The following is a 12,921-nucleotide window of genomic DNA, read 5'->3' on the forward strand; positions in this document are numbered from 1 at the left end:
ACAATGTTTTCATATCAGCCGTTCTCGTCAAAGAGAACAAATAAGTATAGTTTCATGAGTTAACTTCTAGTCCTCTTCATTTGTTACTTGTAGAAATTGGAATGGAGGCCTTATGAGTGGATGAGCCATACTTTCTAAAAGGGATATTGGGGTGCTTATAATGATGGAGAAAAACTAAGGATTGATCGAAGTTGTAAGCATGGATAATAGAGTTATTTTTTCCAAAAAGGAATATAATAAATACAAAATTCTTTATATTACCCATGGTATGTGGAGAACTTACATTCCAAAAGTAGATTAGTGGAAAAGAAAGTTGGAAAAGCTGATAGAAAGCATCGTTTCCCTTAAGAAGTGAATAAAGGTTTGAAACATGGGGGCTTGAAGTCAACCAGCATTGATAGCTTGGTTCAAACATGAAGGCTTAGTCAACTAGGTCGGCTAGAGCTCGTACAAGTTTATGACACATTTTCAATGAAATTTCTTTCAAGGGACTAGAATTCCATCCCAACGCCATGAAGATGTGAAAAAATAACTGTTATAACTTTGCAAAGCTCAAGCTTGACCAAAGCTGTCTAGCCTTTCTTCGCCATGGCTTTGCAGGGCTTTATCATCGTAGTAAATTTACTGTTCGAACTTTGCAAAGCTCAAGCTTGACCAAAGCTGTCTAGCCTTACGAGCTGCTTCTTCGCCATGGCTTTGCAGGGCTTTATCATCGCCTCGTGCTTCAACGCTCTCTGCAGCAATAGTTCTATCTCCTCCTCTTGTAGAACAGGATAGTCTGTATACCCTTTCAGCTGATCGTGCGTGTAGAACGTCGATCTGTCATAGTGGTTTAGGCTTGCATCCAGTGCAAATCGAATTGGCAAATCTGGATTGGAAATGAACAGTCGCCCATACGCTACCAAATCCGCGTACCCCCTTCTTACCGCCTCCATCCCCGACTCCCTCGTGTAGCCCCCGCTGCTCATTACCACCCCCTCGTAAGCTCTCCTAAACTGCAAGCAGTCATCGGTTGTCTCAGTAACTCCCTGAGCGGTAAAGCGGGGCTCCGTCATATGCACATACGACAGCCTGAACTGATTCAATTGATTCATCAAATAAAACCCCAGGGCTGCTGGATTTGAATCCACTGCTCCAAGGTGGTCAATAATCGGCGAGATTCGAATACTCGTCCTTTCGGCACCGATTTCCTTCACTACAGCGGACAGCACTTGCAAGCCAAATTTGCAACGGTTCTCGATGGTGCCACCATAGTCATCTCCACGATCATTTATTCCATCTTTGAAGAACTGATCGATGAGATAGCCATGGGCAGCGTGTATCTCCACACCATCAAATCCTAAAGCCAACACTGCCTGGTCAGGAGAATGGAATGCGGCGATATCCAAAAACAGGCTAACCATACTTAACGCATTTTCATCCTTACCGGCTAACATAGCATTTCGAGCTGCTTGGCGAAATTGTTGGATGACGTTTGCTATTCCTGTTATAGTGAGGGCACGAGGGGCCGAGTAGCCGGCCACAGATGCCTGCTCAGGCAGTTTGACCGTCCAGGGTTCGGGAATGGGACTGCATGTGGAAGAAACTGGAGAGGCGCCGTTAGGTTGATAATCTGCATGACAAGGTGTTCAAAGTGGAAGTTAGATTATAGAATCTGAGGAACGCGAAGTATCAGGGTGTAGACAGCTGTCTCTTACATGTGTGAGAGGCCCGGCCGACGTGCCAGAGCTGGCAAAATATGATGCCGCCCCTTTCATGCACGGCGCTGACGACTCGCCTCCATGCGTCAATCTGAGCGTCGTTAAAAATCCCGGGAGAGTGAGGGAAACTAAGAACAAACGAGACATAATGAGTTCTACATGTCGTTAAGATTGGAAATTGATTGAAAATTGTAATCCATATCTAAATGCGCACAACTTGAATCTAGAACAAGTTTTACCCAATTCCATCTTGGGCGACAGCTACCGCCTCTGTGATGAGTAGGCCTGACGGTGTTGCTCTTTGAGAGTAATACTCCACATGGGCAGGCTGGGGTACGTAGTTGAGAGCTCGGCAGCGAGTAAGGGGAGCCAAGACCACCCTGATCCAGTGAAGCACGAAGGAAACAGATGTTAGAAACCGAGAATTTAGATGCACTTCGAAGAAAAGCAGAGCCAAGGCATAGGTAGAGATCAGACCTATGAGAAAGAATTCTAGACCCAATTTTGATAGGCGATAAGAGAGTGCTGAAGATATCGTCGGAGTTTCCTTCGACGGTAGTCATGGGTAGAGCACGCGATGATTGTGGAGCAGATGGGAATTGTTGAAGGCGACGGACGTGAAGAGGAATCAGTGGAAGGTAAGGTGGGGGTGGCCTGCGTTGTGGAGTGAGATGGGGTGAGCAACGGCGATGGGTGAGTTTCGTTTAAGTAGCTGATCGGGCAAGAACTTCAGGTGACGAAGCACTGAAGAGATTATAGAATGGCGTACAGGCCAGTCCTTTCAGCCGACGTTACAAATTTGGCTGGCGAAGAAAACGCGTTCTGACTTGAAGTCTCGACAAGTGCAAGTCCAAACCTGGCAACCGTCCTTTTTTCTAGCCTACGAAGAAGCGCAATTGCAAAGAAGCTTGATCAACTTTATGATCTCGTCGTCGGGAACAGATGATCATCTGTGATATCTATTGAAAGTGGGCAGTCACTAACTGCGGTGTGCACCTGCCTCTGCTCCAACACAAACGTCGTGTAATAGAAGCATGGAACAAACGTCGCGTCTCTTGAATCGCGAAGGTGCTGGGAACTGTCGCAATATTGAAAGGTGGTGAGACAAACAGTATTCTTGTATCTTCCCAACGGTTGATTGGAAATAAGGAAAGCATCCGCTGAATATGCCGATCAGTCTACGGAGGCCTGAGGATTACGTTGATCAAATCCTGGAGGGTGGCCACACGACCTGATCAGTGATCAGTATTTGTTTTTGAATAGGTGTGCACTGTGCAGCTTAACAGCACAATGCAAAAGTCAGCTGCTGTTCAAGATTTTTGAAAGATTCCACTCATTACAGAGAGAGGCAAAATTTAGAACGAGCCCAGGGATCGGAGGCTGGGAGCAGGTGCAGCCCAAGACTTGTTAAAAGGGGCAATAAGTTGAAGGATGTAGAGCGCAAAAAATGACATAATTGAGAGAATTAAAGGAAGCGGCAAAGCTACAAACATGGAACCTCAATTTCATCCAACGAGCAAGCTTCCAAATATGGGACCTCAATTTCATCCGACGAGCAGAAAACAACCAAATCAAAAGAGCACACAAGCACGAAACGATTAGAGGTCCGATTTCTAAATGAAAGAAAAATGGGCAACCGGACTCGTTCTCGAATTATATTCTCGAATTTCAATGGAGAGCAAAACAGGAGGCAAGATTTACGAATTCAAGAGCATGATGAGTAGACTTTCCAATGGGACCGCTTCGATTTATGACTTCAGGAAGGTAGATCGAAGTCTACGCGGGAGGAATAATTTCATGAGATGGTGATGGCAGATGCTGATGAGACACTACATAATACATACTGTAATTTGTAGGTTGTACTATGTAGGTGCCAATGTGAAAACATCACAAGGTTGAAGCGCCCTCACTGTTCCCGAGTCCCTCATGAACCACGCAGGTGAGCATTCCCATACAGCTTCGGTTGTAAGCAATGTAAGGTGCATCGATCCTCTCACTTCTTCACTTCACTCCATACCTGTTAAACTGCTAGTGCTTCAACACTCACCTCCATCGAATTCCTTTTGAATCAAAGTCAAGAAAGTAGTACTCCCCTCCATCATGGCACCATACCAAATTCAACTTGAATCTAGACTCTCCTTGCAGATCACGCGTATAAGAATATATAATGCAGCAGTAATCCAATTCACCATGCGTGAACATCATTTAGTATGTCTCTCGGTTCACAAATGTAATCGGTAGCTTAACCTTTCTTCTTTCTTGTTAAAGAAATAAATATAGAATACAAAAGGGAAATCATATAAATGATGAAAAGCATTCATAAGGCCTGCCCAAGATCCAAAATAGGGAAAAAGAAGATGAATTGGATGGGTAGCATGGAATAGAGGGCGGAAAGTTGTGTGTCTATGAGATAGAGAGAGATAGATTTCCACCAAAAAGGATCCAAAAAGCATGTATGGTAATGTATGTCATTGGGTGAAACTTTCTCTAGTATAGAGTTACAATTTTAAGGCTTCAATGGGTTTACATATACTTAAATTTCTTATGAAGGTGTTTCATAAGTTGGAATTTACAAAAGCTAACCTTATAAATGGGTCTAGATGACTACTTGGATGGACATGGAGTTGGATCATGTATTAGAAAGTTATGCTATTTTTTGAGTGGATGTATTAAATTTATAGATATAAATATTAACCCAAGTATTTCTTTTCATGCATAGAGCCCTACAAAAGCTTTGAAAGTGAAAACCCAATCCTTACTCCGAAGACTACCTAAATGCCCATTTTCATCATTTATTTGCTATGGTTTACCCATACTTAGGGATTTTTTTGGTCCAAATGATGGATCATTAAAAAAATAATATTAATGGATATCTGAAAAGTGTAGCACGGGCTTTTCATCAGTATTTGCATCAGAGTCTACACCAATACCTAATTTCTATATTGTAGCATATATTGATGCCTATATCGTTGTCTACACCAATTATATAGTATTATGACACTTTCATTTTAGAAAAAATTACAGAAAAGCATAATACAGGACCTCCCAAATTTAAAATGCAATAAAATTATAATCATTAAAGATAAAAATATTGAGCATATCCAAATGATTCATGAAGTTTAGGATTAAAACATATTAATGACGAAATGGGATAAAAGAATTGTTAATAATGCAATATAACTAAAAGGGTAGAGGAGGAAAAGCAATCTCCATCACAACAAGACAAAACACCTACAGGCATGCACACAGACGCGTTTCCATAACTTTAAAAAAAACTTACAGGCACGTCTATTTGCATGTCTATTGGCGCGTCTACCGACCCGTGTGTAAAGGTGCATCTATATAATAGACAGACGCACCTATGGACACACAAATAGATGCTCTACTAGAACAAAGAGACGTGTATATAGACGCGTCTATAGATGTGCAAATAGACGCCCTCTTGAATAGAGAGATGCGTACATAGACGTATTTATAGACACTCTGATAGATGCTCTACATAATATTTTTTGTTAATAAAAGTAGAATTTTGTGTGCTTCAACAGAATGCTGTGTATGTTGTGTATGCTATGTAGTTACAAGAATCCCATTTTCACATTGTGCAATTCAATTCTTACAGCCAACCGCATTTTAATTAGCACTCTTGCAAGCACGTCTATAGCCAACGATTATAATTCCGAACAAAACATTACAACTCCAAAATGTTTAGTTCACAAGGCATTTTAATTGATAGAACGTTGCATAAGAAAATTGAAAGCCAAAAAAATAAAAAGAGTGTATATTAATTCATAGCTCAAAAAGTGCTTGTATGTACATATAGCACGAAGCCAAGCCACGTCCTGTGGCTTCAAGTACAAAAAATAAGAGGAGTGTATATATAAGAGAGGCACAAAGCCAATCCAGTGGCTTTATGTACAAAAAAGAGTAGCTAGCACTACTTCTACGACTAATCTAATTTCTCTGCGTCCTCGCTCCCTTATTGGCCCCCTTCTGCGCCTCCTTCTTCCTCATCTTTTTCTGCAGGGCCTTGTAAACGAGGGACAACATATATCAATGTATGAAAAATCAAATCTTTACTTACAATATTGACATTATTTAATTAGTTTTGAATGTCTCAAGTTTGGTAATAGACCTCAAATTCAACATACATGTGTTTTGAGAACATCTATGATATTACCTCACTTGTGTGTTACAAGATCTGTCAACATATCGGTTAGCATGTTCATTATTCAATGTGTGTTGTTAGCAGGTGTGCCATTAGCACACCTACCATTACAACATTTGGTGATATATGCATATTGTTATTAGCACATCTTTCTGTTAGCATACGTGGAACCATATCCATTAGCGCATATTTTCTTAGGGGGTTCATCTCAAAAAAATTTAGTGTACCGCGTCCTCACCACATCCATTCAAAAGGAGGGGCATTTTAATCCCACTTTTGGAAAAACTTTAACAGGATAATAATAACACGAGGGGTTCTTAATTTGATTTTAGGAAAAAAAATCTCTTAGTTCATAAGTAAAGAGGGGTGGTTTTATTGAGGAAAAAATTTAGTTGAGGGCACAACAACACAAAGCAACTATAGACGCGCTTGGTAGACACGCAAAATAGCGGGCGCGTCTATAGGCATTGCTTTAGTACAGAAATTACGGGCGCGTCTAAATGCACGTCTAAAAGCTCGTCTATTTGCGCGTAAATTACCATGTCTACGTGCGCGTCTGACCTGAGAAAATACGGGCCCGTCCAACATCCCGTTTATTAGCGCGTGTATTTGCGCGTGTATTTGCGCATTTATTTGCGTGTTTACACTGAGAATCAGACACGCACTTAGACGCATAAATAGACGCAAACCAGAGAATATAGAAAGTGAGATTTTGGTGTACATCATTGTTTTCCAAACATTGCCCATGATTACCAAAGCACATAATTTTTTGCAAGCCCACATATACAAGAATTAAGTGAGATGAGGAGAATGAGACAATATGTAAAATAGTTTTGCCAATATCAATTATGGGGCTACGGTTCAATCTCATCCTCAATGAGATCAACCCTTGCCAAACTATCTACTTCAAAATCCAAACAAGTGTTTAGATCTACAAATACATTCAACCCACTACTACTTGTGCCACTCATGTGCTCATCGAAATCAGCATCTCAAATGGTAGGCTCGTCCTCACGGGTAATGGCCTCAATATCTATATCTCCTATCTCATGATCATCCTCCTCTCTTGTATCACAGTCATCATCACGTCCATCGCCATGATCATCCTCCATACGCTCCATATTAGTAAATGTACTATACATCACTTTGGAACGTGGCATAATAGGTATGACATGCCACTATCTATTATTATCCACCATTGGTTGATAGACAACCTAATTCAAACACAAATACAATCATGTTACTTTTCTTGCATCAAATATTTAAAAGCGAGTATTTTTATATGTGTGCACAGTACCTGTTCACATTGTTGCGGTAGTACTAGTGTGTCCTTCCTACTTTGCCAAAACTTTGTGGAGTCAATAGTTACAAAGCCACTTGCATGGCATTTGATTGTTGCATTAGGGCCTCTTTCCACCACGTCCTTAAACCACTTTACATCCAAAACATACACAAAGAAGCGTCGAAAGTCAAGCATAATAATATCTTGGATTATGCCACAATAATCATCCATGGTTCCATTGGCTCCCTCAAAGCTAGCACTGATGCCACAATCTTGTGTGTTTGTCTTATCATCAATCCGTTGTGTTCGAAAATGCTTGTCCTCACACCATATAGCATTGAACATAGTGCACTACACCAAGAATCAATTAAATAAGCAATTTAAATTATTGAAAGCTCCTAGCTTATGCATAACATTCTATATACCGACCTTGCTCATGCATCCCCTAGCATACTCCCATTCTTCCATTGTGATATGCATCCCCTCGTCTTTCTCTGCTTTCTCCATTTCATCAAGTAGCCAATCCACATGAATATTTTTTGGAAGTGCTTGGAAGTGCTCTTAGATGCTGAGGGTATGGCACACGAGATCCGTGGTGTGTACGAAAGAGGGCCCTTTCTTCTTGTCTTCTTGCCTTTGCATCCTCGTATCTTGTCACCTATCTTTTCATCACATCACTATTAAGCACACAAAAGAGGTTGATACTATTATGCAACTCCGTGTCTATTACTTTGTTGCGTCCTTTCCCTTGAGGCACAATAGAGGTCATCCTTAGGTCTTCATCATCTCTCCATAGTCGTGGGAGAGAGCTATCCACATCAAAAAGAAACTCAGAAATATATACAAGTGACTCTTGTACCAACCAACCCTCGGCCATGCTACCTGTCTTATGCCCCTTCCCCCATGCCATCAGGAGGTCCTTCTATCTCGGCGAGCCGTCGACGTACTCCTGTGCCATCGAGACTCGGTTCTTTAGCTACGAGTGGTCAGCGTAGTCCCGTGCAGTCCCCAGCTACGAGTGGCCAGCGTACGAGCTCGACACGACAGGGTAGCAGGCGTAGTAGCAGGGAGAGCGGTGGGGGATGCATGGCACAGTGCTTTGGACCATGTGGCGGTGAGGAGGATGATGATTCAGATGATTTAGACGTGCCTCTAGGTGATGGTACGATTTATTATGACATGACTCAGGCAGGAGGCATCTCGATGGATGCGCGGGGGAAGGACATCATGGCCTTCATGCGCTCTGTAATTGCTAACAATTACAGAGATTGCTCTATCCACTACAAAGACCACCCAAAGAGGTTGGCTGATGAGACCCTTGCTACTGTTCGCTCTAGGTATCCTAACCCCCCCAATCGCCAGTTCACAGATAAATGGGGGAAGTCAAAGATTGTTACGATACTTAGCAATAAAAGATCGCTTAAGAGGCAGGCACTAGCGGAGCTTGCCAGGCTTGAGGCAGGTCAACCACCAAGGGGCCCACCCCACACCGCTCACAAGCGTGAGTGGAAGAAGGCAATAAAGTCAGCGAGGGAGGACCCGAGTCTACAGCATGTGGAGGCACGGAGGATCCAGATGGAGGAATATGGAAGCGCGCATTTTGGAGCAGGGGGTGTTGAATCATGGGAGGCCCAATTTGTAAGTATCGATCTCAAATTATATTGCTTATGTAGTTTATTAGGAGGTTGGTTGTTTCTTTGTACTAATCCCTCCGCAAAGTGTGTCGCGGTCATGCAGCTTGAGATCGTGGGCAGATACCCTACTCCAGTGGAGACAGCCTACCACCGCCACCATCGCAGAGGAGATACATGGAGGCACTTCTATGATGACGGGTTGATTATTGAGGAGCAATATACCCGAGCTATTGGAGCGGCCCCCCAGGTATTTGAAAGTAATTAAATAATGCCAAAATTATAAATAAAGATTTGATTTTTCATACATTGATATATGTTGTCCCTTGTTTACAGGCCCATGCACAAGACGACGAGGAAGACGAGGAAGGAGGCACAGAAGGGAGCATAGAAGCGAGCGCAGAAGGGAGCGTGGAAGGCAGCGAGGATTAGTCGTAGAAGTAGTGCTAGCTACTCTTTTTTGTACTTAAAGCCACTGGCTTGGCTTCATGCCTCTTGTATATAGACTCCTCTTATTTTTTGTACTTGAAGCCAAAAAACGTGGCTTAGCTTCCTTAATTTTTGGACTTGAAGCCACGTGACATGGCTTAGCTTCGTGCTATGTGTATATACAAGCACTTTTTGAGCTTTCAATTTTATTGCGTTTTGGAGTTGTAATGTTTTATTTGGAATTGTAATTAAAATGTGGTTGGCTGTAGGAGTGAGGAGGAAAGGGTTGTGGGTGATCATGAGATGAAAACGAAAGCGAGGGAGGAGAATGCATGAAAAATTGAATGGCATCACGGGACGAATAGTGCAGGATTTTGGTTACCATATTCCGTTAGTATGGGCATCGATATGAAAGTGGGTATATAAAATTAGAGCGTTGGTATGGACGGCGGTATTATTACTTGCACTAGAGTCATCGATCTCCGAGTCACCTTCTTTGTCTCCTCTTCCCTTTGTGCTTCTGACATGAACATAACCAGCATTGATCTTTTCTTGTCTTCCAAAGGGCCATGCATTATAAAATTTACAAGGTCAACTATCCTTGCCACTCCAAAGTCTTGCAACTCATCCAAGAAAAACACACACGGTTTATCCCACACATCACCGCTCATTGTTACAAATGTGCCTCTTAGCCTATGTACTTATTTTCAATGGGTATGATACTTTGTAAAAAGGTTGAACTTAAGGCTTGTGCAAAGTATTAAACCATTCTTTGGCATGATTTAGAATGCAGATTTTACTTATTTTTTACTCTATGAAATTATCCTTAACCCTACACCCTACATCCTAAATTCTAAACCATAAAACTTACTTCCTATATTCTAAACTCTTAACCTTAGATACAAAACTATAAATCCTAAACCCTAAACCCTAAACCCTAAATCGTAAACCGTAAACCCTAAATCATAAATTGCAAACCATACAGTTACTTCCTATATTCTAAACTCTTAACCTTAGATACAAACCCTAAACCCTAAACCCTAAACCCTAAATCGTAAACCATACAACTTACTTCCTATATTCTAAACTCTTCACCTTAGATACAAAGCTATGGATCCTAAACCCTAAATTGTACAACCTAGATCATAAACCTTAGAACCTATATCTTAGATCCTAAAACATAATCTCTAAACCCTAGACTCTAGATTATAAACCCTAACTGAACCCTAAAATACAAGCAATAATTTATAATTTTGGTGATTTGTGCAACAGGTTGGGGTTGCACCCACCAACTTGTTTGTGCAACAGGTTGGGAGGGACCCCCAACCTGTTGCATGTGCAATAGGTTGGTGAATGCAACCCCAACCTATTTGTGCAACAAGTTGGGAGGGACCCCCAACCTGTTGCATGTGCAATAGGTTGGTGGGTGCAACCCCAACCTGTTGGACAAATCACCAAAATTTGGTGATTTGTGCAACAGGTTGGGGGGACCCCCAACCTATTGCATGTGTGGGTGCAACCTCAACCTGGTGCACAAATCACCAAATTTTGGTGATTTGTGCAACAGATTGTGGTTACCATCCTATTGCACATGCAACAGGTTAGAGGTACATTTATGATTTTGGGTTTGGAGTTTAGGTTTAGGGTTTAGGTTTAGGGTTTAGGGTTTAGGATTTAGGGTTCAGGGTTTAGGTTGGGGTGCACATCAATATATTTTGTATTTTGATTTCAAGTGTGAGATTTGTTGGGCTTTTTTACAGTTGCTAATGATTTATTTCTTGAAATTGTTACAAGTATTTACCCTAATAGAGGGTTTAGATGTGGTATTATACGAGAAGAATGAAGTCATAGGCTTTGGACAAATACATTGTCTTGGTCCTATGAATGTGTGTCATTTTCAACGTTGTGGTGAGAGTGTGTAGTAATAATCACCAAAGTACTAAGTCCTGCGGTGCATTTAAAATATCCACATGGAGACTTTGAAACATTGAGTGATATCTTACAATGTGACATTTTTTATATGCAAGTGCATAGAACTCTTTGGGCCGAGATGAAATCGTTCCTAAGATATACTTTCAAGATATCAAGAGAGCTTTCTTTGAGGGGGAAAAAGTTGAGATGTTGTCTTGCTCAAGAGAAGTGTTAGCACTTGGCATATTTAAGGGCTATGCTCAAAATCTTCTTTATATGGTGTAGGTAATTAGGTTGACTAGTGAAGGGGTCATTCCAAATGCAATGGATAATATGTCACATCTAGAGGTCCTTAATACTACATCTCATCTTCAGGTTCATATAACATTGTCACAAATGGGGGTTAGCTTTCTTGAAATCCAATTTTCCTATCAAGAAAGTTTCCTTCAATGTGGTGGAAGATACAAGAAATTATTATGAGAAGAAACGACTTGCACAAATGGGCTCAAAATTAAGAAATCATGGTAGCTCTAAAGACTACCATAGTGGCATGCTTTCAGGTGTTGAGGACATTATGATAAGTGATGTTGATGCAAGAGAGGGTGCAAGTGACTCTAGTATGCTCATTGGTATAGAGGATGTGTCTTGTGTTGCAAGTGACTCGAACGTGCTCACTAGTATAGAAGACTTGTCTGGTGTTGCAAGTGACCCAAACATGCTCACTAGTATAGAAGACTTGTCTTGTATTGCAAGTGACTCAAACATGCTCACGTGTATAGAAGACTTGTATTGTGTTGCAAGTGACTCAAACATGCTCACTGGAATTGATGATATTAATGATCATTGTCATGATGTTGTCATTGGAATGGAGGACAGAGATGGCAGAACATCTAAGACTTGTGATGGTCCTAATGTACTTCCTAGCATGAAGCATATGGATGGTAGACCATCTAATTGTGAAGGAGAAACAATTCAACCACAAAATTCAAGAGGCATTGGAAACAGGTTGACTTTAATGAACAAGTTGTCTACTAGATTGCCAATTCCAAGATATTATAAAGTGACATCAAATAATTTCCAAGGGCACTCTGCATTTGATTTTAGAGATAAAGATTCAAGAGAAATAGATTCAATGCCAGATAATGGACTCATAACACATAAACCTAAGACATTATTCACAAAAAGAAAGTATGTGAGTGTCAAGAGGTGACAAATGATGGCACCAATTCCAAAACCCAAGAGACATGTAATGTTCTCTAAGGAAAATATAGAAAGGACTCTTATGTGCATTTGTTGCAGGAAAATTTGCATAAGAAAAGTTGCAAAAGATGATTGTGAAGTCATGCGCATCAGCATTTGGAGTAAGACAAGGACTAATAGACATAACTATCTTTTTCAAGAGTTTTCTTATTTTCTTCATCAAGGTGATAAGGACTCGAGGACAAGACACTGTAAACCCAAATTAAAACCCATGGTTAATGGGACATATATATATAATCGAGGATATCAATGGTTAATTGGACTATCACATGGTACACATTGGACCATCTGGGCAAAGGTAAAAGACAACTACATTGACTCAGCTTGTTCAAGAATTCAATGACGAAGGTGTTGTTATGTACATCCTAAAGAATGTATCTTAAAGGCAAAGAATACAATTTGTGTATTTGACTTCACGATTTTGGCGGAGGTTGCTGATGGTCCAACCAAAGATGCTTTGCAAATAGCATTTTCTAGCCAAGTTTCTCGACTAGGCTATGGCACAAAGGTGCATAATCTCGCCTCCATACTTTTTAATAATTA

General features: G+C 41.0%; 1 protein-coding gene across 1 annotated transcript; it reads right to left on the reverse strand.

Moving 5' to 3' along the window:
* Positions 1–644: 644 nt before the first annotated feature.
* LOC147887845 (12-oxophytodienoate reductase 3-like) lies at positions 645–2,263 on the reverse strand. Its single transcript, XM_087393236.1, has 5 exons — positions 2,178–2,263; positions 1,940–2,080; positions 1,698–1,828; positions 1,427–1,612; positions 645–1,339 (listed from the first exon to the last, which is right to left on the reverse strand). The coding sequence occupies exons 1-5, from the start codon at positions 2,261–2,263 to the stop codon at positions 645–647; spliced, it is 1,239 nt and encodes a 412-aa protein (XP_087249362.1).
* Positions 2,264–12,921: the final 10,658 nt, after the last annotated feature.

Source organism: Dipteris shenzhenensis, chromosome 22 (assembly GCF_047967505.1).
Source record: "Dipteris shenzhenensis isolate YYH24624 ecotype China chromosome 22, Dip_SZ_1.0, whole genome shotgun sequence".
NCBI classification, from domain to species: Eukaryota; Viridiplantae; Streptophyta; class Polypodiopsida; order Gleicheniales; family Dipteridaceae; genus Dipteris; species Dipteris shenzhenensis.